The sequence below is a fragment of the Ochotona princeps genome, chromosome 14, assembly GCF_030435755.1.
Source record: "Ochotona princeps isolate mOchPri1 chromosome 14, mOchPri1.hap1, whole genome shotgun sequence".
Classification (NCBI taxonomy): Eukaryota; Metazoa; Chordata; class Mammalia; order Lagomorpha; family Ochotonidae; genus Ochotona; species Ochotona princeps.
The window spans coordinates 18,099,475-18,126,083 of record NC_080845.1 but is presented as its reverse complement, the minus strand read 5'-3'; the positions used below and the strand labels follow the sequence as shown (position 1 = coordinate 18,126,083).

General features: G+C 45.8%; 1 protein-coding gene across 3 annotated transcripts in view; it reads right to left on the bottom strand.

Annotated features, from left to right (window-relative positions):
• The window catches only part of SUSD1 (sushi domain containing 1), a 125,146-nt gene that overhangs the window by 63,257 nt on the left and 35,280 nt on the right, over positions 1-26,609 (bottom strand). For all 3 annotated transcript variants that reach the window (XM_058672299.1, XM_058672297.1, XM_058672298.1), the window contains exons 4-6: positions 24,051-24,203; positions 23,247-23,423; positions 10,088-10,267 (exon numbers count right to left, since the gene is read on the bottom strand). In XM_058672299.1, coding sequence (XP_058528282.1) covers positions 10,088-10,267; positions 23,247-23,423; positions 24,051-24,203 — 510 coding nt within the window. The remainder of the gene's footprint in view (positions 1-10,087; positions 10,268-23,246; positions 23,424-24,050; positions 24,204-26,609) is intronic.

The following is a 26,609-nucleotide window of genomic DNA, read 5'->3' as shown; positions in this document are numbered from 1 at the left end:
ACAACACTAGTGTTCCCTATGGGTGTTGGTTCAATCCCCAGCTGCTCCTCTTCATGATCCATCTCCCTGCTAATACACCTAAGAAAACAGTGGAGGATTGCTGAAGTGCTTTGGTCCCTGTACCCACGTACGAGACCCAGAGAAAGCTCCTGGCTTTGGTCTGGCCCAGCCCTGAATGTTACTAACGTTTGGGGAGTGAATCAGCAGATGGAAGCACACGCTCACTCGCTCTCTCTCTCTCTTTCAAATAAAATATATAAATCTTTCAAAAATAAACAAACGAAAAAACCCACGAGGTTGACACAAGCCTTCCCTCAATGTGAATACACCCTGCAGGTCTCTGGCCCCTTCCGTCCTTGCTGTCTTTCAAAGCCCCCAAGCTTGGGGCGCCTCTGCTTCCTCACCCATGGCTCAGATGCCAACTTCCCACCTGGCTCCGAAAGGAAAGAAAGCCTTCCCTTCCTGGGCCCCTCCCCCCAAGCAGAAATCAGAACGGCATTTCCTTTCACCTCCTTCCCTTTAACTCACTCACTATGACAGCTGTAAAGTAGCTTCTTAACGATGCCATCTGCCTCCAGCCTGTGCCACGCTCTCTGCACAGATGGGATTTTAGGAATGTCAGATAGACTGCCCCAAAGAGCAGTTCACAAAGGATGGTTGCCCAGGTCTCTGTAAATCTGACAGGACTTCCTTATGAATACACGAGACAGACAACCCCTACAGGAATGCTGCCTGCTTAGGAGATGACTTGGGAAGATACACCCCAATTCTGAGAGTTCTGATCATTCAAGACTGCTAGGAGTTGTCCTTGGAACTATCGCCAGCACTGTTCCACCTGCTATTCATCACCAATGGAAAGGCTACTAAATGTCATGTGTCCTACCACGTCAGGCACCTAACTATGACGACAATCAGAATCAGCCTTGCTCTGAAAGAGAAGGTTGTATAATGGAGGGAAGAGACACAGAAGCAGGTAAGTTACAACTGGGTGAGTGTTATTTATCAAAGGCGACACAAGCATCCAGGGCATAGAGAAAGGTATTGGCTTTCCTTCCAGGAAAGCCAGTTTTGTGGAGGGCATGACCCCAATGAATGAATGGCTAAGGGGCAGCTCAGCTGCCCAGGTCAATGACAGGGTGTGGCATCTTCTGAGTGATAAGAAAGACGTTCCCCAGGCTTGAGAAGGGTCAGTGAAGGGAAGTGAAGCTACCAAGAGAGCACAGCCTGGAGTTAGGATAGACTGACCTCACTGAGCAATGGACAGCTAACAGCCAGAAAATGAGGGCAAGAGCCTGCACTTCAGAAGGAGAACTCTGGCCTAGCTAGAAGGAGACATCAGAGTACAGCTGGACCAAGAGTCACAAAGAGATAAGACAATCCTGGGTGACTACTGTATGGTAGACCCAGACAGCTCACTGTGGACCCGATAGTGCTTTCACAGCAGCCCTAAGGAGGAACAATAAAGGGATGAGAGAGGGCCCAGCACGATGGCCCAGTGGATAAATACTCGCTTTGCACATGCTGTGATCCCATATGGGCGCCTGGTTCGTGTCCTAGCTGCTCCACTCCCATTGAGCTCTCTGCTTGTGGCTTGGGAAAGCAGTGGAGGATGGCCCAAAGCTTTGGGGCCCTGCACCTGCGTGGAGATCTGGAAGAAGCCCCTGGCTCCTGGCTTTGGATCAGCTTAGCACTGGCCATTGCAGTGATCTGGCGCATGAACCAGCAGATGGAAGATCTTTCTCTCTGTCTCTCCTTCTCTCTGTACATCTGCCTTTCCAATAAAAATAAATGAATCTTTAAGACAGAAAGAGATAGATGGGAAGAATGAGCCATCCATTGGGTCATAGTGGCAAACAGTGCTTCAGCTGGATAACACCAGGTCCATGTTGCAAACCAAAGGCTTTGTGATGGCCACCACCAAAGGTCAGGCAGCCAGTGACAGGAGTCAAGAGGACATGTGTCAGCCTCCACCACCAAGAAGCTCAGATTCAGGGAAGGTGGCCAGAGATGAAAGGAGGAGCAGTTTCCGAAAATGAGAGCCAGTCCTGAAGCAGGTGGGAGATAAGGAACTTGGCTAAGAACCCAAGCTCACTGCCAGCTTTTGAGCTTGACCATGGCAATGAGCGGCCTTCTACTAATGCTCTTGAGCTACACGAGGAGGGAAGCTGGGTTTGTCAGAGGCACTGGTGAGTAGGGGATAATCTGCTCAGCCTGACCAACCTCTCTGACTATCCTGGGGAAATAATAGTCCCAAATTCCCAGGTGAGCAGTAGCTGAAGGCCTAGGTGCATGCGACACAGGCAAGGAGGCTTCGGACAGTGGCCCCGTGGCAGCACCAAATCCTGGGAGAATCAGACAGACCACAGAAGGGAGATGCGAGGTTAGCGGAGAGGCTGCTGTACAGGAAGCAAAGGACAAACAGGATTTCAATGAGTGTTCCCCTTGAAAGTTACATCCCTTCCTTCCCACAACTTCCCTACAGCCTCTCCATTCCCTAGCCAACAAAGGCCTGGAGCAGGGCCTCACAACATCGACGTGGAGGGCAAGCTCAAGCTCTCTTCTCTCTCAGGATTCCTCCTGCCCTGAGTCAGGGGACAGAGCAGTGTGTCAGGGTTAGATCTCAAATCTGACTTTGTGTACAGACAGGTACTGAGGCCTCTGGCCTAGCCAATGGTAGGACAAACGTTCCCTGGACTGGGAGACTCTCTCACTCTCTCTCTCACTCTGTCTCTCTCTCTCTCTCTCCTTACAAGGACCAATTGGATTCAAGAAAACAAAGCTCTGTGAGTGCTAAAGCTAAGTATCATATACATATATAACATATATAACATCATGTATTTTGGCATTCTGGTGGCATCTACTGTGAGGGAACTTCAAGAAAAATGGAATTGAAAGATGAGTTTCTTTTTGCATAAACTTAAGCATACATTTTTAGTAAGTTGCATTTTCATGAACTTTTTAAAAGCTTATGTTTTCAATTACTTGAAAGGCAGAGCAAATCAGACAGAAAGAGAGAGAGGGGTTGAGAAAGAGAGAGCTTTCCATCTGCTGGTTTATTCCTCAATGTCAGCAACAAGCCAAACCAGGCCAAGCTGAAGCCAGGAACCAAGAGCCCACATGGGTCCCCCTTGTGGGAGGCAGAGATCCAAGTACTTAGGTTCCCATCTGCTGCAACCCAGAGTGCACATTAGCAGGAACGCTGGATCAGAAGTGGAGGTGGGACTAGATTTACGGCACTCCCATATGAGATGCAGTGGTAGCTTAACCCACCGTGCCACAGCACCCTCATGAGCACTTTGACGAACTCTCATATGAATAGATTTCAAATTATTTTTGCCTAGAAATAAGCTAAACTTTTAATTTCGTCTCTGAAGCATCTTCTGAGGGACACTTAGGTATGGTATTGCTTACATTTGCAACTAAATGATTATATAATTAATCACTGATGTCTACATCTTCAGAATACAACTTTATACCTGAAAAAAATTCATTTATATCTCTTAATTCCTCGACCTTGCCTAATACAGTAACCTTCAACACAGATATTTGAAAATATTTATTATTTGGTTAATGATTGAGTGGATCAATGGATGGATTGACATGGGCAGACAGAATAATCAACAATGCTACAATGTTACAATTTGTATGAAGGTGAAGAGGAGTGAGAACTGAAACTAAATATGAATCTTGTGTTTACATGGGCATTACTGACTGATGTGAGAGCTACAGTGAAGTGGGGATGTTGGATGCCTGATTTCCCTTCAGTAAGCTGAGAAGAGAATGATGGTGCTGGGAGTGTGGGGTGGGAGCCAGAACAGACTATTCTTCCAGAAGTATAAGGACAGAGACTTTTCTAGGTACTTAACTAATTCCCAATTTTAAACCCTTTTTCTCTATTTTCAGAAATAGTAAAAGGTCACACAGAATAAATTCAGGTGGTCCAAACAAACATTCAAATTCAATGTCATCCCTAGTCAAAACATCCAGCTTCAAATCTAATATGACTTATATCCTAATAGGATCCATAAACAACCTCCAAAGGCCATTCCCAAGTAGGGCTTCCAAAATAAACACTTTTTTATAATGGCCACATCAGTGAAATCAGGGTATGACTTCCAAAGGTGAAGACTTGGGGCAGGCACGTGGCACAGCAGTGAAGTCACTATTTAAGACACACCACATCTTACATCAGAGTTACAGTCTCAGCTCTACTTTGGATTTCAACTAATGTGCACCCTAAGCAGAGGCGAGGTACAAGTACTTAGGTACCTGCCACCCATGCAGGGCACCTAAATTGAGTTCCCAGCTCCTGGTTTCAACCAGCCCTAGTCTGTTGAGTAGTGAACCAGCAAATAGGAGCTCTCTCTTTGTCTCTTCCTGTCTCTCCTTCTCCAAGTTCCTGTGCATTGCGGCACACTGGGTTAGGCACCACTTGGGGCACACACATTCCATATCGGAATGTCTGGATTAGAGTCTTGCTTCCACTTCCCATCCAGTTTCCTACTAATGCTCACCCTGGGAGGGAGCAATGATTTAAGTACTTGGATTCCTGTAATCCACAGGGACACCCAGCTGGAGTTTCTGGCTCCTGGCTTCAGCCTGGACCAGCCTGGGCTGTTGTAGGTAACTGGAGAGTAAATCAGCAGATGGAAGACATTTCTGTGTGCATCTTTCAAATAAAAATAAATAATATCTTCTTAAAAATAAACCCATGTTTGCCTATAAAAGTTATTTTTTAAAAAGATTTGTTTGTTTGAAAGGCAAGATTAGAGAGAGATTCCACCCACTAGCTCACCCTCCAAATGGCTGCAATGACTGGGGCTAGACCAGGCCGAAGCCAGGAGCTTCTTCCAGGCCTCCCATGTGGGTGGCAGGGGCCCAGCGACTGGTACCATCTTTCACTGCTTTCCCAAGCAAACTACCTGGGAACAGGAGGAAATCCATATGGGATGCTGATGCCACAGGCAGTGGTCTAACTAGCTGCACCACAGCATCAGCACCCCCAAAGTTCGTTCTTTCAAGTCTGAGTCACATAATATAAGTAAGAATATCATGGCTTAGAGCAGTGCTTTTTTACATTGCATTATTTACTCCAGAGTAAATCTGGTGGCACATGAAGACATTTTTATATTATCACTATGCAGCTATCATTTTCTTCAAGAAGGTTCTTGATTTTCTTTTTCATTAGTCATTCAGTAGCATGTTATTTAACTTCATGGCATTGTAAATTTCTATTTTTCTTCCTGTTATTAATTTTGTTTTGTGGCTCTTCATTTAACGGGCTGTATATTAACTGTGTAATGGAGACTGTCATATCCAGATGTGAGGATACAATGCAATATGCATCTCTACTTCCAAATCAAAGATGGACTCCCAATGAAACTATTAAATTTAGTTTGACAATAGGATGCTGGACGCTCTGCCATTGTCCAGGCCCACAATGATGGACATATGACTGTTTATGAAGAACTATACTATAGTAATAATACAGGGGAACTCAGTGGTCGGGGAGGGGACTTGGGAAGGGGAGAAGGGAACTCCCTGAGCCTATGGAACTGTATCATAAAATAATAATAATAAAAATGGAAAAAATCAGCAAAAACCCTAGTTAATCAAACACATATCATATATAGCTCCACATATATTACAAAGTATCTCTGATCAATAAATTTTAATTGAATTTATATATTTAAGTTTAAAATATAAGTTGTCAGGCCCAGCATGATGGCTCAACTAGCTAACGCTCCCTCCTGCAAGCACTAGGGTTCCCTGTAGGCACCAGTTCATGTCTGGCTGTTCTACTTACTATCCGGCTCCTGCCTGTACTGGGAAAGTAGTAAAGGATGGCCCAAAGCCTTGGGATACTGCACCTGTGTGGGAGACCTGGAAGAAGCTCCTAGTTCCTGGCTTTGGTTAAGCTCAGCTCTGGCCATTGTAGCCATCTGGGAAGTGAATCAGTGGATAGAAGATCTTTATCTCCCCTTTTCTCTACAAAACTACCTTTCCAATAAAAAAAGAAAAAATCAAAAAGGTAAAACATAAATTGTCTTAGGAACAGTGGGTTAGCTACCACCTATGACACTAGCATCCCGAATGGGTACTGACTCCAGTCCTGGACATTCCCAATTCAGTTCCCCGCTAATTCACCTTGGGAACGCAGCAGCAGATCATCTGAGAGTATGGGCCTCTGTACCTATGAGGGAGACTTGGACGAAGCTCCTGGCTCCTGGCTTCAGCCTGACCCAGCATTGTAGCCATTTGAAGAATGACCCAACAGATGGAAGATCTATAGATCTATCTCCTTCTCCTTGTCTTTCCGTAATGCTTTCAAATTAATACACACTATAAGTTATCTTAAGAAACATATTCCATAAATAATGCTATTATGCTAAACTTCATTAAGGTGATACACAAACAGTGCTAGCCTGGAAGATCCTGGTATAGAACAGAGTATGGACTTCTGAGAATTGCAGTGCTGAGTTCAAGTCCTGCCTCTCCTATTTGCAAGTTACTAATGACCCTGTGAATGTTGATCAATCTTTGTGAGTCTCAGATTACTCACCCACGAAATGAAAACAACAATGTGTACTTCACAGAGGATGGAATGAAATGAAGCATGAAGGCCCCTAGCGAAACTGGCTGTGTAAGTCGGTGCTCACTTGGCAGTAACCACAACACTCCGTCACCCAGACAAGACGTGCGTTTCCACATGCATCCCGGCCATGTGGCTCTAGGCAAAAACACGACCCTGTACACGGGTTGACCTTTCTTTCCCATGTGTGGTGTTGGCAGCTCTGAGGGGGCGCCCACTGGGCTGCAACACACATGAGTGAGCGCAGGCTGGTGGGAGTCACGGGTCTTGGAGGTGAGGGCGGCAACACCTCCCCCACCAGAAAAACGGCCTGTGTTTCAATAGACACATTACCCTTTTACAAGCAGGCAGTGAGGAGTGCCAGCCTAATAAATATTAACTTACATTTTAAACATTAAAAAAGCCAAATGACCAGGGCAGAAGGCAAGCCCATCACAGTCTTATCAAGAGTGCTTCAGTCTCTTTGATCATGAGGTAAACCACGCACACACATCAACTTTCCATCTGGGGTTCTTTCAGACACTAAAGTGGTTGCCTAATGCCAGCTGTCTGGAGTTTCCAGTCCAAACTGGCCTTAAAAAGCAAAAAAAGTCCCACCACCCCACACTTTATTAAAAAGCATATACAAATCTGTGCTGCCAATCACAAGGAACACAGCTCCAAAAACATCTTCTAGGTCAATGAAAACAAATCGGGTAAAGACGAGACAAATGGTCCCATCGACTGCAGACCACAGGGCCTGCCCCACAGGGGTAGAAGTCAGCAGGGCAGGGCAAAACCAAAAGAGAACCCTGAGCCAGATCAACACAAAAGGCATGGCAGGAGCTTGATGGGTGTGTGTGTTTGTAAGTATAAGAACTGGTCGGCAAACAAAGAACACAAGGTGCAAAGGGAGAGCTGAGCAGTAGCGCTGGCAATCAGCATCTCTCACTACATTTCCAGAAGTGGCTCCTGCCTACCTCCCGCCCCCCCAGATCATCTGCACTGCCACAGGAATTAATCAGCATGTAAATCACCCCCTTTATCTAGGGAAATTGAATTTAGCTGCCAATCCTGATGGAGGGCACAGAGGCCTCCTCGCAGGCAGATCACAGCTCTCAGGGAGAATGCCTTTTCTTGCCTTAAATCAAAGCTTGCACTAACCCATGAAAACGGCTGCAGCTGGAGCCACAGACCTTGTGAAAGGTGGCAGGCTGAGGACGGTAATTCTAATTAGCAGTTACATAACATGTTTGTTCTTCAAAGTGCTCTACAAGCATCAGCTAATTAATAGCTTACCATACCCCATGCAGATCCACTGGTTTTTCATGTAGTGACTAAGCCTCGTACTCCCCACTGGATCCACACTCACTGGAGCAATGACGCCAATGGCTGGGAGCCCAGCAGCCTTGCTAGTCCTTCTGCCAGTGACCACAGAGGTAGCACACTACACCAGGACCACTGCCCCTAGACGTGGAAATCAGTATTCCAGGAGGCAGCTGCCTCACTGCCTCTAACGAACTCCTGGCAGTACCACTGGAGGCGCAATAAGTCGGAGCAACCCTCAGTCTAACCCAGTCCAGTATCAGCTCTCCTCGAGAAAGACAATGACCCTAAAATCCTTGGTGTTAATTACAGGTTTACCCTGACTGTTCTGCACAAGTCAGGCAAGTCTAAAAGAAGGCTGAGCCACACCTTCAAATTCCCATTCAAGACAATGAAAAACTGGATGGCTACGGAGCCAAGTTTTCCTACTATTCCAAGCATGTTTCCCCCAAGGACCTCTAGAAAGCCATGTGAATTTGTTTAGAAGACATTACATATAGATATGTGTATGTGTTTTTGAGGGGGTAAAATCTGTTTCCCCTACAGAATAATAACTCCCCAAAGGGTAACATCAATGAGTCTTATACATAGTACATGCAAAATTGATACCTAGTGCTTGACTAGATTTCATCAACTTCCTGCATACTGTTTATTCTGACTATACTTCATTAAAGAACACTTAGACTGGCAAGATTCAAAACCCGCTATCACAATGCTGATGCTGGGTAAATCAGAGACCTCAAGGTTTTACACTGCAGAGGCAAGCAAGTCAAAAACCAGTCCCATTCAGGACTGTGTGTCCTGATGAGCCCTCACAGAAGGTAAGATCCATTGCCTCTTTCTACCCTGCTGCTTGCAGGCAAAGGAGAATCATGGGATCTGCCTTACATGAGGCCAGCAGGCTCAGGGAACAGACTAATACATGCATCATGTTTCACACTTTCCAAATATTCCATGAGGATTATCTCATGTGATTCCCTCTTAATACTCTTAGAAATAGAAATCACCGACTTTATTTTCCTTTTATAGAAGAGAAAACTGAGACTTGTAATGCCTTGCCTGGTGACCCAATTGGTATTACAGCACTGCTAGAATTTGAATTGAACTCTCCAAAATTCCTTTTCACCAGTGAGTCCACATACGGGCACTGACAGCGTTATTTCTGCACTCACGCTCACAGCAGCTTTGCTCACAACAGCCAAAGGTTAGAAGCAACCCAAGTGCCCGGAGATGGGTGAATGAATAGACAAAGCAAGGTCTATACAAGGGAATGCTTCTCAGACTTTAAAGCAAGGAAATTCTGCCACATGTTAGAACACGATGGACTTTAAAGACATTGCACTTAGTGAAATGGGCCAGCAATGTGGAGCATGAGGCTGAGCCTTGACTTCTAACACAGGCAGCCTGTAGCAGAGCATGGTTCAAGCTCCAGCTGTTCCCCTTCCAATCCAGCTCCTTGCTACGGTGCCCAGGAGGGCGGCAGAACATGGCTCACATTCAGTCTCCTACAGGAGACCAGGATGAAGTTCCTGGCTTCTGACTTTTGTCTGGCCCAGGTCCAGCAGGTATTTGAAGAGTGAACCAGCAGATGGAAGATGAATATTTGAGATCTCTTTCTTTCAAATAAACTAATATTTTTAAAAATCCTAGTGAGATAAAACCATCTCAAAAAGACAAAAACTATATAAATCTACCTATGTGAGACACGTAGGGCAGCCAGATTCCTAGAAAAGAGACAGACTGGCCGGGAGTCAGCATGTGGAGACTGGGGAATGGCAAGTTGTTCAATGCTGTGCAGTTTCAGCCAGGCAAGGTGGAAAAATTTTGGAGATTCATTATACAAAAATACTTTCCATTAAAACACCTCCTTTTTTTTTTTCTGAGAAGGTGTCAATATGGCCCACTGGGGGAGAGGAGGGAGAGGGTATTAGAATCACAGCCAGCCAAGCAAAGGAGACAGGCATCACTATGATTTAAGATGAATTTTAAAAGATGGGAGCATAAAATGTTCCATCTACCTTATTTTCCCAATCCACTTTCTAAATCTTAAGGATTTAGCTGACAAACCCAAAGCTAGGTGCCACCATAAGAAATGGCACATCCAAGGGAGGGAGCAACCCCACCACCTAGCCTCAGGCCCCCACTGACTACTGTTCCTGGAATCAGGAGCCCAGGAGAGAGGGATCGTACCTGTGCAGGTCTCAGTGCTCTCGCTCCAGACGCCCTGCTCCGTGCAGACAGAGCTGATCTTTCCTCCGCGGCTCTCAAAGCCCTCCTGACAGATATAGTGAGCCACGGCGCCGGGCCTGGAGCCGGGATCCCCGACCAAGATGGCGTGGGGGACTTCCAGGGGGCTGCCACAGTCGACCTCTGCGAGGGGAAGCAGATGGAAGATGGGACGCGTCTCTGAGGATGCTTCCTACCTCCCCACTCAGTGACTTCTTATTTAGAAACAGATATTGAATCAAGGCAGAGGCCATTCCCATGGAAGAGGCAAAAGCAATCCTAGGTATGGATAAACACTAAGGTTGTTCAGAAATATAGGAAACATACCCAAAATGTAATAAAATTTCCGAATATGCACACACAAAAAACAATTATGAGATTATTTATTTGCAAAGGATTCTTTCATCTATGAATTTAACACGTTAGGGTTCTTTTAGTTATTCATAATTTGGGTCCCTTTTACTATATATCTTTAGACAATTAACTTCTGTGTAAATGACGATGCAATTGTAGCAATTGCTAGCAACTGAATAGTAAATAAAATATATATGAAATCTCAACATTTTAAGGAAAATTAACAGAAAACCTTTTCTACTTTTCTATGAATCCTTTTAATAAAATAAACTCTTTGGTCTTTCTTTAATTTTTAAGTTTTTTTAGTTATTCTCATTTTATTTAAGAAATAGAGAAAGAAGATAAAGATCTTCCATCCACTATTTACTTTCCAACTGCTTGACACAGCCAGGGCTGGGCCAAGGCAAAAACAGGAGCCCAGAACTCCAATTAGATCTACCACGTGATTGGCAGGGACCCAAATAACCTGAGCCAACAGCTGCGGCCTCCCAGGGTGCATTTTGCACATTAGCAGGAAGATGGAGTTGGAAGTGAAGAACTTGGAGATGGGAGGCAGGCATCTTAAGCAGCAACTTAACCATTACAACATGTGCTCTTGCATATACTTTGCAAAGAAACGTGGGGCAGGGAGAGGACACCAAAAATTAGAATTATAATTAGATATCATAATATTATAATTAGAATTATTTGGTGGACACTGTAGCACTGTAGTACAGCAGTTAAGAAAGATATCCCCCCCGGGCCCGGCGGCGTGGCCTAGCGGCTAAAGTCCTTGCCTAGAATGCCCCGGGATCCCATATGGGCGCCGGTTCTAATCCCGGTAACTCCACTTCCCATCCAGCTCCCTGCTTGTGGCCTGGGAAAGCAGTCGAGGACGGCCCAATGCTTTGAGACCCTGTACCCACGTGGGAGATCCGGAAGAGGTTCCAGGTTCCCGGCATCGGATCGGTGCAGCACCGGCCATTGCGGCTCACTTGGGGAGTGAAACATTGGACGGAAGATCTTCCTCTCTGTCTCTCCTCCTCTCTGTATATCTGACTGTAATAAAATAAATAAATCTTAAAAAAAAGAGAGAAAGAAAGAAAGATATCCCCTATCAGAGTGCCTGGTTCAAGTAAAGGCTCTTCTGATTGCAATCCAGTTTCCTGAGTTTGCACACCCTGGAAGGCAGTAGAAGGTGGTTCAAGTCCTCAAGCCCCTGCCTCCTCCCAGAGACTTGCATGGAGTTCCTGGCTCCTGTTCCTGGTCCCAGCCCAGCACAGACCTGGCTGTCACAGGCATTTAGGGGATTGAACCAGCAGATGGAAAATCAATCTTTCTCAAGCTGGCTTGCTCCTTCATCCTCTTCTTCTCTCCTTCTCCCCTCCATCCCTTTCTTTGCCTTTCAAATGAATAAAATCTTTTTTTAAAAAAATAGAATTACAACAGGTATATGAAATTTCTTCTGTATGCAACCTAAACTAGTAGAAGGCGACAGAATATCTACAGAGACACACATCCGAAGGAGACATTACCATTCTGGATCCCTCAAACTATACTTCACATAGAAACACAAGAAAGCCATCTTCACATAGCTTAGTATTTTTTTAATGTGTATGTATAAATAAAACCTGACAATGAAACAAAAACAACTCTGATTAGAGAAAGAATCAGAAGTCCTAGTCTAAGGAAGAGGCAGATGCCAGACTGACTGTGAAGAAATACCAACGAGCAGCAAGATGTGCAGATCGGTGTGAGTGGGAACTTGAGACCCAGGAAGGGATTCAAGAACTCAGGGCTGGAAATGGCCAAAAGATGAATTAAAGGTTTATTTATTTTTATTTGAAAAACAGATTTATAGAAGAGATAAAGAGAGACAGAGGGAAAGATCTTCCTCCCACTGGTTCACTCCCCAAAAGGCCACAACAGCCAGGGCAGAGCTGATCCAAAGCCAGGAGCCAGAAGCCAGGAGCCTCTTTCTGGTCTCCCACGTAAAGGCAGGGTCCCTAGGCTTGGACCATCCACCACTGCTTTTCCAGATCACAAGCAGGGAGCTGGATGGGAAGTGAAACAGCTGAACACAAACTGGCGCCCATATGAGTGGCTGGCACTTGCAAGGGTAAAGATTAGCCAGTTGGGCTATCGTGCCAGCCCCAGCCAAAATAAATAAATAAACAAATAAATAAATAACTTGGAAATAAAATTCCAAACTATGTCAGCACAACTGAACAGTGAGGTGAAGGGAGAAAGGAAAGCAGTCTGGGGGCTCTTAGACACAACACCATTCATGAAAGCTTAATGCATGTAACTAACACAGCTGCCACAGCTCCCGCAGCAAACAACAGTCCAGTGATAGCTACACTTGCAGCATACATTCTGATTTTTAATTTTCTTCCCAGGCTAGAATACCAAGCTAAACACTCATGACATCTAGGCCTCTATAGCAAAAGTCTGTTTATGGAGATAAAGCATTGAAAGTTAGAATGGTATATAATCTTCTTCCATTTCCTTATCAATTACTCTTGACCTTTAAATATAAGTGATGTACATCCAGTGTTGTGGCACATCACATTAAGCTGCTGCCTACAACACCAGCATCACATAAGAGTACTAGTTTGAGTTCTGGCTGTTCCACTTCTGATAAAGTTTCCTGCTAATGTGCCTGGGAAAGCAGAAGATGGCCCAAATACTTGAACCCCTGTTACACACATGGAAACTCTGATGAGAAACTTGGCTTTGGGCTCCAGGTATCTGGAGAATGAACAAACAGATGGAAGACCTGTCTCTCTGTCTCTCCCTCTCTCCATGTAACTCTACCTTTGAAATAAAAACGTAATCTTTTTTTTTAAAAATAGTTGGCTTTGTTCAAAGGAGCCTCCGATACAGAATTAGTGGGTTTAATGGAACTGTACTGTTTTCCAGCCCTCCCAGCTGGCTGTGTTGCAAGACACCAGTTATTTCCAAGACAGTCTTCCCAGAGCAAGCTCTCAACTGTTGCCATTACTGTTATCACAACAGTCCAACTGTCTCAAGTGGTCTTTTGGTCCTGAGATTTTTAAAAAGAGAGGGAGAGGGACGGAGGGAGGGAGGGAGGGAGGGAGGGAGGGGAAGGAAGGAAGGAAGGAAGGAAGGAAGGAAGGAAGGAAGGAAGGAAGGAGAGAGGAAAGGAAAGGAAAGGAAAGGAAAGGAAAGGAAAGGAAAGGAAAGGAAAGGAAAGGAAAGGAAAGGAAAGGAAAGGAAAGGAAAGGAGGAAATGGGGGAGGGAGGGAGGAAAGGCGGGAGGAAGGAAGGAGCCCTCTCTTCCATCTAGATTCAATGTCATGAGCAGTGAGCGGACGAGAAGGAGGTAGTTACTTCATGATCTCTAACTCTGTCTACCTCTGCCTCCTATTTGCTCACAGAGTTTGCTCATTTTCATACATGTTTAACAGACACAAGATCCTTGGCTCTCATGATGCCTCGGTATTGAACCTTTGGATATCTTTATTGGCCCCAAATATTCCAAGACGTGAGTATATTTGAGTGTACACAGAAGTCAACCAAACAGGTGGTTAATGTTTTATAGGAGTACCCAGTCACTGCTGATATCCAAAACATCTTCTAATTTGTAGATAGCTGTTTGGCACAACAGCTAAAGTCACAACTTATGACCTAGCCCAGCCCTAGCTATTGTTACCATTTGGGGAGGAAATCAGTCAACGTCAAATAAATGAATAAAAATAAATAAATAGGGATGAGCAGAATATCTCAAATAGCTAATCGTCCCCTTGCAAAGTACTGGGATCTTATATGGGCACCAGTTTTTGTGCCAGCTGCTCCATTTCCCATCCAAATCCCTGCTTGTGACCTGGCAAAGCAGTGGAGGACGGCCCAAAGCCTTGAGACCCTGCACCTGCATAGGAGACCCAGAAGAGAGTCCTGGCTCCTGCCTTCAGGTCAGCTCAGTTCTGGCCAATGTGGCCTTTTGGGGAGTAAGTCTGTCTCTCCTTATCTCTGTAAATCTGCCTTCCAATAAAAATAAGTAAATCTTCAAATAAATAAATAATGAAATATAATTCTATGGTGTTTTATCCCCCTTCTCTCTCTTTTCTTCTCCTTTCTTTCTCTTTTGCTTTGCCTGTCAAGCAAATAAATAGATTTTTTAAATAATAATAATAAAAATAGGGCCCAGTGCTGTTGCCCAATGGCTGAAGTCCTCACCTTACACATGCCCAGATCCCATATGGGCTCTGGTTCGTGTCCTGGCAGCCCCACTTCCCATCCAGCTCCCTGCCTGAGGCCTGGGATGGCAGTGAGCATGCCCAAAGTCTTGGGACCCTGCACCCTCATGTGGGAGACCCAGAAGAAGCTCCTGGTTCCTGGTTTCAGACTAGCTCAGCTCTGGCTGTTGCAGTCACTTGGGAAGTGAGTCAGCAGATAGAAGATCTTCCTCTCTGCCTCTCCTCCTCTCTGTATATCTGACTTTCCAATAAAAATAAACAAATCTTGAAATAAAAATAAAAAATAAAAATATGATTCTACCTAAAAACTTCCCATTCTTATTATCATCGGGAAAAAAGCATTTTAAAGCTGTTTATAACAAAGAAGACAAAGAAAGCAGCTCTAATTTGTGTTGCATATGCATTGGGGTGCTCATGTTTCTCTGGCTAATTACATTATTAAATAACAATGTCTGAATCTGCCTCAAGAATACAGTCAACTACTTACGAGCACAGCTGAGCACTTTTCCTTACTAGCCCACTGTTTGTGATTTCATTCAAGTAATCAACTTCAAAATGGGGCTCCCTGGGTGTTGTGTCCAGTCTAAGAGTCAAATTCACAATTGGCATTTCTCTCATATCTTGAAAGTCAAAGTGTTTCTGCACATTGCTAGCTTTAATAGTCTACCCAAGAAAATAGCCCTGAGGAAAATCTGTCAGAGGCCAAGTACAAGCAACATACAGGCTCCCATCACATTGCAAGGGACGCTCCTGCTGGCTGCTGTTCAGCTATAAACATCAGCACAATCATGGCAGAATTAATATAACAATGGAAAGCTTTCCCCAGACTGCTTAAGCGATCAATACATGACAAGCTGAGATGGGAAAGTGGCGAGCAGCGCCTGGAAAGCACATGGACATGGTGCCAGCGGCCCGGGAGAAGGAACAATGGATTCATTCCTCTAACTCACACTGATCTCCAAAAACAACACATGTCTAACTAGGAATAAAAACACCAAGGACTGTGTGGACAGCTCTGACAAAGCGTGAAAATGGAAGAAAATGACATTAGGGTCAGTTTCATCCTTACCCAACATCCCAGATAAACCCCTACCACGCCTTAGAAACTTTACCCATGACTGGAACGCAGGGGAAGTGGCAGGCTGTAAGGACCTGGATGGTCTAGGCAGATTAACACCAGAGGCTACACCACACCTGTGCTATGGCTCCAGTTTTGCTAAGTAGAGCATGACTGTGTCGCTCAAGGTTGCCTGTGCTGAAATGCATTTCACGATGAGACAGGAGAGGGTGGAAACATAACTGGCTTAGGGTATTAAAGGAGGCAACTGTGGGAGGTGGTTAGGGTTGAAGAAATCAACCTTTAGCATGGACCCTCCGTGATTAAATGCTAGTTTTCTGAAAAGACAAAAACAGCGATCAGAGGACGGAGATACACACATGCACTCCCTGTCTCTGCCATCAAACATCTGTGCCAATTTGAGGTTCTGCGAGCAAGGACATCATCCCCAGATGTGACCTCATGGCCTTACACCTCCAAAACCAAGACACAATTAACATGGCAATGGAAACCTATCTCTCAGACTGCTTAGGTGATGGATAAATCACAAGCTGAGACAGAAAGAAAAAAAAAAGCGACCAGCAGTGCCTAGAAGGAAGCGCAGAGACACAGTGCACCCTCAGCAATGTTGCTACAGCAATGCAAAACAGAATGATGCACACCTTCTTCCACTGTTTCATTTGTGAAGTGTCCTCCTCTATATTTTTTAAATACCCTCTAGGGCTGGCGTCATGGAGCAGAGGGATAACTCGCTGCCTAATGCCAGCATCCTTTACGAGCCTGGTTTGAGTCCCAGTTGTTCTATTTCCAATACAATTCTCTGAAAACGTGCCTGAGAAGGCAGCAAAAATAAATAAAAATCCAAGTACTTAAGCCACTACTGTTCACATGAAAGACCCGGATGATACTCTGACTTCTGGCCTGCACCTGGCCCAGCCTGGGCTTTTGCAGCATTTTGGAAGTAAATTTGAGGATGGAAGTTCTTTTTTTCTCTCTCTCCCCCAATCTCTCTGCCTTTCAAATAAATAAAGTGAACATTTTTTTTAATCTCCTGCAGTCATGTAAGTTATCAACACTGATCTTTCTTCACATGTAAGAAACATGGCCTAAGGAACTGGACTGAGAACCGAGAGATAGGACCAAGTTGTGCACATCCCACAGAACGCTCTGAATGTGGCTATACTCAGTCAGACCCCCATCCTTGGACCATGTGGATACTACCTTACTTATGTGACCACTAAGGGAGGCTGGACTGTAACATTTCAGCATGTGCAACTTGAGTTTAAGAAATGCTGTCACACGTTAGCTCTCAGCCAGTGAGCTCTCTGGGACCAACAAGTGCACTGGCCTTTAAGGCAGCAGAAAGAAAACCAAACGACTTTGTCATGTGTGCTGCTTTGTTAAATCTTCCACAGACTTCAGCCTTGACCAACAGTCTACTTTCTTCAGACTGTGTTCACAGGGAAAGCTCACAGGGAAGAAGAAAGAACCCAGTACATGCAGCACTTAATGTCAATAAACAGTGTCCAGCATAGAAATCACTAGAACGTGAACACTTGTGGAACTGCAAAGAGGGGCCGGGGTGGGAGAAACCTGAGCACTGAGAGATGCCAAGGGGTCTGTCAGCCGATGTCACATAATGATACGACAGCTTTGAGCTCCAAACACTGAGCACTTTTTCAAGAAATAACATCAGACTAGTCATTTCAATGTTCTCATTCTAAACAGAATATTTGAGTTGCTTTCTAAAAATGCATTTATTTATTTGAAAAATAGAGTGCTAGAAAGGGAGGGAGGGAGAGAGAGGAGAGAGAACTCTCACATCTGCTGGTTCATTCTCCAAATGCCCACAATTTCGCAGGCTGGGCCAGGTCCAAGCATGGAGCCAGGCGTCATCCAGGTCTTCACGTGGGTTACGAGAACCCAAATCCTTGGGCCATCGACTGGTGCCTCCCAGGTGCCTTAGCAGAGACTTGGGTCAGAAGCAAGCTAGACGAAACTCAAGCTGAAACTCTGAATTGGGTTGCAAGTGGCCTAAAGCTCTACTTGATGATAGACGTTTCACGAAGATCTCTGACTTCTGTTAAAAATGCAGCTGCCACACCCCTTCCATGGAGCAGCCCTCTTGTTGATGATGGCAACGCTGATCTGGTAGCTCCTCTGCGTGGGGCATGATACCAAGCACTGTGCATCTACCCCCTCCCTCCATCCTCCTAATAACTCCGTAGGAGAAAACCCACATCACCCCTTCCATAGAAGCAAACAGCAAAGCTGAGAAGAGGTGATACCACTCAGGCCATCCACAACAGTCTCATCACCAAGGTCTTCATTTGCTCTGTGTGCACAAACAATGCCTACCGGGTGCAAATATGGAGACACACTGTGATGGCAGCTACTTGGCAAAAAGTCAGGAGATATGTTGCTTGTAGCACATCAATATCATTTTTAAACTATGGGTAAAGTTAATATTTTTAAAATATTTTTAAAAATAAGCAAGTCGGGCTCAGCATGATAGAGTAGTGGTCAAAGTCCTTGCCTTACACGAGCAAGGATCCCATATGGGCGCCGGGTCTAATTCTGGAAGCCCCACTTCCCATCCAGCTCCTTGCTTGTGGCCTGGGAAAGCAGTCGAGGACGGCCCAAAGCCTTGGGACCCTGCACCCGTGTGGGAGACCTGGAGGAAGTTCCTGGTTCCTGGCTCAGGATCAGCGCAGCACCAGCTGTTGCGCTCACTTGGGGAGTGAATCATCAGACTTAAGATCTTCCTCTCTGCTGTCTCTCCTCCTCTGTATATCCGACTTTGTAATAAAAAAATAAATAAATCTTTTTTTAAAAAAAGAAGCAAGCATCAAGATCCAGAGGACAAAGCAAAATAGTCAAAAACCAAAAAAAAAAAAAAAAGTGTGGGGGCTGGCATTGAAGTACAGCAAGTATGGTAGCCACCTGTGACACCACCATCCCATACAAGGACAAGTTTGTGTCCCAGCTGCTCCACCTCTGATCCAGCTCCCTGCTCATGGCCTGGGAAAACAATGGAAGGCGGCCCAATTTCTTGGACCTCTGCACCGATGTGGAAGACCTGGAACAAGTTCCTGACTTCTGGCTTTGACCTGGCTCAGCCTTGGCCATTGCAGCCATTTGGGGAGTGAACCAATGGATGGCCTGTCTGGCTTCCCCCCACCCCTCTGCAACTAAGCCTTTCAAAAAAATATTGGTTTAAAAACAAAAAGATTAAGACAAAGAAATGATACTTAAAGGGTGACATACCAGGAGGTCCAGATTTCCCCAAGGTTCTGTAAGAACAGGCTGGGACGGCAGTTAGGAGCCTCTGCCACACTGTTTGCTGTTGTCTGCAGCACCTCTACAGGTCTTGAGAGTACCCAGAATGATGCCAGGTTCTGCAGAAATCCTACCAAAGAAGGCTCATGCTTGCTGAAGTCCCACTTTTAGAACCCAGTAGGAAAGACTGATGTAAACCATGAAAACAATCACAAGTAACACACTCACATATGGGTACTAAGAAGGAAAACAGTGACAAAGGTGATGTGTAATCTGTAATCGAAAGAATAAGGTGTCTGCTACACGAAAACCAAGAAGGCTTTTGGAGTGAACAAAGGGGATACACATGTACACATCTATGCCATGCAATGTTATTCAGCTTTCAAAAGGAATCAAGTTCTAGTATATGCCACAACATGGAGAAACCCTGAAAACATGCTGTGTGGTGGGCCACTGGTACAGCAGTTACAATATCCACTGGGGCACCCACATCCCCTATCAGATCATCTGGATTCGGGGCCTGGCTCTACTCCCCATGCTAGCTTCCTGCTAATGCAAGCCAGAGGAGGCAGCTAAACTGGCTACACCGCAATGCTGGCCTCACGGGAGATCACATTGTTCAACGGACACAGAGCTCCTGTCTAAGATGATGAAAAAGTCTGGAAACAGATGGCTTGACAGCTTCACATCACTGTGAGAATACACTTACTGGCCCTGTTGTGTATATGTTGAAATGGCTAAAATAGTAAATTTTATATTAAATACATTTTTGGCGTCTTCCAAAAAGAAATGAAAGCCAAGGGCATATGTTGCAAGCAGAGGACAAAACATGCGCAAATGTCTTGAGGTTGAGAGGAGCTTGACAAGTGGGCAATGATGAGAAAGGAAACCAAAAGGGCCAAACACTTGTTGCCTTCAGAAACAGAGGCCAGGAGTTTTTTATTGGAAAGGCAAGTTCCTAACCACAAGGACCATGTCAATGTTGTCAGCATCGCTTTAAACAATTGAAGAAAATTATCCATTTTGTGGCTCAACACGTTCATTCTTGATGTTATGTAAGCATAGGCGCTGGAAGATGCAAATATAGAAGTGGATGTGGGGCTTTCAACTCCCAGAACAAAAGGATGAGAAGGTCTCATAAGGTGGGTATGGGGATGACACACCTGGAGGACAGAGGCTGGCAGGACCCTACAGTGGTCTACCCACTCTGCCCTGGATTGGAGCATGGACAGGCCAACTTCCCATGCTCAAAGAAAACAGCAGATGCCACTCCACCACCTGAATGCCCACTCTTCCCACGTAACACTTGCGATCTCACTCTGACGTAATCATTAGTGGACTACTTGTCTTTTCTCTCCTTCTAGCCCCTAGACTGCCTTATATGTGGTATTCACCACATACAGGGTCAGATCTGGACTCTGGACTTGTTGATGGGAACAAAGTTAAAGGAATTCCCTCACCTGCACTGGATTGGCTGCATTTTAAAAGTTCAGGTCCAATGTGATGGCTCAGTGGCTAAATCCTCACCTTGCATGTACCGGGATCCCATATGGGGACCAGTTCATGTCCCAGCTGCTCTGCTTTCCACCAAGCTCCCTGCTTGTGGCCTGAGAAAGCAGTTAAGTATGGCCCAAGGCCTTGGGGTGCTGCACTTGCCCGAAAGACCCAGATGAACCTCCTGGCTTCTAGCTTCGGATTGGCTCAGTTCGGGCCACTGCAGTTACTTGGGAAGTAAATTCGCGGATAGAAGATCTTTCTCTCAGTCTCTCCTTTTCTCTGTAAATCTTTCCAATACAAAATAAAATTCTAAAAGAAAAAAAATCTTGGATTCTGTAAGCTGTTACCATCAACCAGCCTCTTTTCAGAAAATTTAAAAATTAATTACAATAAACCCACAGCCATGCAAGCCGAAGCATCTTGCCAGAGAAGTGCTAGACATGTGTGAGGGACATTTCGAGGCATTCCTACCTAGGCAGGAAGTGGGGCCAGAAGGGCCCTTGCCTTTGGAACCTTCCAGGCCCCACTTCCTGAGCTACCACCTCTGCCTATGGTCCTGGCTTTGTGTCACAGGTACCTCTGCCAAGGGGCACCCAGTGCCAGACACAGTGACCAGGAGACAGCAGACAACGGGATCCATCCACTGTATCTCCAAGCCAGGGGAAGCCAGTCAGACAGGGCCTCCCTGAACAGCAGCCAAGCCCACAGTCAGTTGGCATTGTCAGTGGCTTCCTAACGGAGCTGAGAATACAGTGACAGCTGGCGCGGGGCCCAGGTCCTAGAGCCCACAGCAAGGCCTAAGGGAAAACAAGAAGCATGTGTGCTCAGAGAGGGGTAGGCAGCGTCTCCAGAAGCCACGGACATGGCGAGGGAGGCAGCCATGAGCAAGCAGAGGAAACCGCTAGCAGAGGAGGAGAGAAGCTCACAGCTCTCTGGGGTACGAAACAATCACCCTCCTCTAAACCACTCACTGCCTCCCAATCCCATAATGCAGGGGGCGCTAACTGTCCAAATAACAGGAGTCATTTTATGCAGCTTTGCCATGTAAACCCTGGGCACTCTGGCACACCTGAATCTGAGTTCTACACTTGAATCAATCCGTGGAAACATCATTTGAAAACTACAATGGGCCTCCAGAATTTCTTAACGTCTGGGAGCCAGAACTGCAGCTAAGCCATCACGTGACACATCAGTACCCCACACGTACACTGGCTCAGGCCCTGGCTGCTCCACTTCCAATCTAGCTCCCTGCTAATGTCCCTGGAAAACAAAAGAAGATGGCCAATTACTTGGGCCCCTACACCCATGTGGGAGATGTAGATGGAGTTCCTAGCTCCTGATTTCACCCTGCTCTCTCTCTCTCTCTCTTCTTCCCTTTTATTCCCCTTTCTCTACAAATCTGCCTCTCAGATAAATAAAATTAAATAATTTTTCTTCACCTCCAAGGATGATAACTACCAAAATGTGATTGGAGCCTGAGCAGCCCACCAGAGTTTCAAAAGGATGAACTCGCTCCGGTATACCACTGAGGTTTCCTGAGTATGAGATACCTCAATGAAAATGGGTTTGTTTTCTTTCCTAAAACAGAAACATTTACCTAATGTATATTTTTAAAATTCTTTGAAAACAGAATGCATACAAAACATAAGATCATCCAGGATTCCCATGTAGGAATTAGCAGTTAACAGGTTGCTGTGTGACCCTCTCAATTTTTTCCCTAACATGATTTTATTGAGCACCTAATGTTCCATTCTATGGCTGTGCCCCCAGTGCACTCAACCCATTCCCTACTGACAGACCTTTTCAGTTCTTTCCAATATTTCACTATGACAAAAAGTTATAAATAACTATAATTCTAGAACACAAGAAGCCTGAGTGTTTTACCCTTCTCCATGCAAATGGCTCTGACAATCTGGAAAAAAATGGAGAAAAATGGAAAATGCCTACATGACAAAAATTGGCTAACATACTGGGAGCTATAAGAGGTTTTTAAGGAACTCCAGAACTACCTCTACCAAAGCACTATGTCCAGATGATTTCCCAGGTAAAAACTCCCAGAAGTTCTTACAAAGTAAGTTTTTCAGACTCCAGAACATAGAGAGAAAAAAACCAAACACTGACATGAAATCACAAAAATAGCACAGAAATAGAAAACAGACCAATCTCACTCAGAAGGAACCTGAGGAATGCTAGTCAAATTTAGCAAATACAACCCAAACTAAAGGAATAAAAAAACCAGAAACCCAGAAAAATCCATTGTAATAACGACTACTGATCATTATTAGCAAATCTAATGCTACAATCTACCACATAACTCTTTAAAAGGAGAAAAATACATCATCTCTCCTCTCTGTAAATCTACCAATAAAAATAAATAAATCCACTTTTTAAATATGTGTATAATCACCTTCTACATTCTGTGCCTACATACATCCTGTGATTAAAAATACTACTCATTCTGATTTTTTATATAAAAGCTCTTACTAAAATAGAAATGGACAGATGTTTTCTAGAATTTGTGTGTGTGTATTTATGTATGAATGTATAGCCCAAACCTACTAATTATTCTCAGTATTGTTCCTGAAAATAGCAAAAGAATCAATAGAAAATTGATCAGAAACAAATAGGAATTTATTGGATGAATACAACTAATTCACTACCTCACAGCAAAATTTGGAGACAAGGGAGAACAATCCTGAGACAGCATATGCTGGGACACAAATCTTTGGAAACTTACCTTGGCAATGTAATTTGGGGGGCTCCCATGTGCCCAGGGCTGTGCAACTTGACACTGCATCATTGGCACCGAAAAATCCTTCTTTACAAGCATAATGAACCTGGCTCCCCAGCCTAGAGGTGTAATTCCCCACGATGTAACCATCTGGGACCTCGGGAGGGGTGCCACAGTCTATTTCTGAAAATAAATGAATATCAATTTTGTTACCCTATGAATGCAAATTTTGAAAACTCATCCTCTCACTCCAGCCCAACCACATGCCTCATGAAGACCCAAGCCATATTTGAGGTACACCAGCTCAGGCCCCCACACCTCCTGGGATTGTTTCCAATGAGCAACTTGGTGCAGCCTTCTGGCCTTGAAGAAATAATTGCATCTGCACACGCACAAAGCTGGAAACATTCAGCCATCAACCCCCATGAGCTCCTACTAGCTAAAGAGACATCTAGTACAAGGAAGTAAAAAAGCTGACTTGCCAGACACCTACCTTAAGACACACACACTTTCATCATTGTCGGGGGCCCTCTGGACACAGGGTCCTTAACCCATCTTCTGTGCTTATTCCCTAACACAACCATTACTCTGAGAACAGCTATTGGCCACTGACTCTCTCTGAAGCTGGCTGATTCTAGCTCTTCTAACATGTTCCCATCTACCCTGAAGAAGTTCCTATTTGCTTTATTTTTTTGTAGGCTGCACAAATTATAAAGAAACAGGTCATCCCCACCCACATCCCCCAAGCAATGCGGATCACCATTATCAGAATTTCACCTGCGGATGCCACATTCTTGAGTGGAAACCTACCTGTGCATAATGTGGCATCTCTGGCTGGATGGAAAGGCGAGGGCCCATTCTCAGGCAAGTATCCATCCACACAGTGGCATGCAAAGCTCCCAGGAGTGTTCACACACTGTGCTCCATGCCTGCACAGGCCAGGAACTTCACACTCATCAACATCTTGAAACCCATCCCAAACACAAGAAGAGAAAAATGGAAAAAACAAAATAAGGCAAACATGGTGACAGTCACTATCCCATATCCTCAGTCTCCCCTTACAAATGAGAGCACTCGTTTGCAACAGAACCATGACATTCTTATACTACAAGGGTTAAATATATATATATATTTCATTTATTTGAAAGGCACAATTACAAAGACTCTTCAAATGACCGCAATGACTGGGGCCAGTCCAGGCAGAAGCTGTGAGCCTGTAGTTTCATCTGGGTCTTCCACATAGGTGCAGGGGCCCAAGGACCCTGGCTTTCTTCTCCTGCGTTCTTGGGCACATTAGCAAGGAAAAGGTCAGAAGTGCAGCAATCTGGACTTCAATCAGCAACCACAGGGAACATCAGCATTGCAGACAGCAACTTAACCAGCTACACCACAGCACTAGCCCCCTCATGTTACTCATTAAGTGTTCTTTGCAGGGAGTCCAGATATGAGCAGTTGGCATAGCATGGGTGTGTGGGACCCATGCCAGCCCAGACTTCCTGCTGGGGATCCTAGCTCCCCAGTGCTGAAAGGTGGCGGTGGGACAGGTCCTGGGCTTTTCCAGGCCCAAGGTCCAAGAATTTCCTCCGTCCATAGCAACCATGCCAGGAACGGATCTCAGACAGCTCTCGGCATTCCTAGGACCATGGCTCCAAATGCTGGCTGCCCGGCGGTAAGCTCTGAGGTCTTGGGGGTACAAAATTACTGCCTAGGGACATCCACAGATAAGGCCACTGTACATGCAGATGAGGAATGAATCCTGAGGGTCCCCAACAACAGGGCCACTGTACTTACAAGTAAGTGAGGAAACTGAGACCTGGTGGTTTGAAGGAGAGAGACCTGAAGATATTTTTGGGTCAGACTGATGCACCAGCCCACATGGAAGTCCTGGGCTGGGCTTGTTAGCATGGAACATGGCTGACCACCACATGCCAGCGAACATAAGCTATGGCTAGGGGACTGTCTAGCTGGGCTAGATCCCAGTACCTGACAGTGAGCGTCGGATCAGGGTATGGGCCACATTGGACTGCGCCATGACACCAACCAGCATGTAAGAGAACCAGGTCCAGAAGCGGATTCTGCAGGAGATATGTGGGCCCAACCCTATGGAACTACAAGTCCCACTAGTTAGCTTGAGAGTTGGGATGGCGATGTGCTGAGCTAGGCATGACCATGGAACTCACTGATGCTCACTGGTACTGGGACTGGGAGCAAGCAGGCAGGTCCAGGCCATAGCACCCACATGAGCACTCTGAAACAGGGTGTGGGGCAGGCCAGGCCACACCAGCTCATACAAAGGCCGTGATAGATGAGGCAGGCCATGTTGGGTAAGGGCCAAGCACCCACAGGCATGGGAGTGGCCCGAGCAGGGAAACCTAGGAAACTCCCCTAGTGAGTCATAGCTCCCACTGATGAGCACATTGTCCAGGCCTGGGTTTTGGGCAGCCTGGGCAGGGTAGCTCCATCTGTTGGCAAGTGTGTGAGTTGGTTTTGGAAGAGGGCAGACCGGGCAGGGCCAAGCAAGCCATAGCCCACTGGCAAGTGCAGAAAACAGGATGGAGTACAGCTCAGGCTGGGCTAGGCTGCCACACCTACTTATTTGCATGAATTAGGGATGAGAGCAGGCTGAGCACGACCAGGTTCCAGCACCCATCAGTAAGAGCTGAGACTGGGGGTTGGCTGGGTCAGGCCAGGCTGCAGCATCCGAAGGCAAAGGCCAAGAAGGGGAGGGGCTATTCCAAGCTGGGTCAGAGCAATCACTGGCACGCACGAGATCAGTGGCTGGGATCAGGCCTGGTTGGGGAGCTAAGGGTATGCCCTAGCTGGGTGGTGGGTCCCACTGGTGAACACTGGGGCCAGAGTAGGGGATGCAGTCTGGTCAGGATATAGATGCAGTCTCCCTCAGCATGGGTATGAACTCAGTCTAAGACATGCAAGACTAGGCTAGACTCCAGCACCCACTGGATCTCGTGAGAACCAAGACGGATGTAGGATGGGCTGGGCTAGGTCTGTGTCCCTACTGAGCCATGTGTGAGCTATGTCTGGGTTTGGACCAGGTTTGGCTGGCCTGTAACATCCAACAATAAGAACTGGAATGGGTGAGGGCCAGTCAGGAAAGGTCACTGTTTCTGCTAGGACAGGAGGTAGACTAAGTAGGGCTGGCCCATGGGCCCACCAGTGCGCACGAGATCTGGTATTGGGAGAGGTTCTAAGAGAGGAGTTTGTGCAACTCCTCTGTCAGGACACAGTCCCTACAGGTGAGCACGAGAACCAAGAAAGGGAGCAGCCCAGACCAGGTCAGGTATGGTACCCATGGGCTTACCTTTGGCTCAGGTCTGGGACAAGCCAGACAGGGCCAGTTCATAACATCCG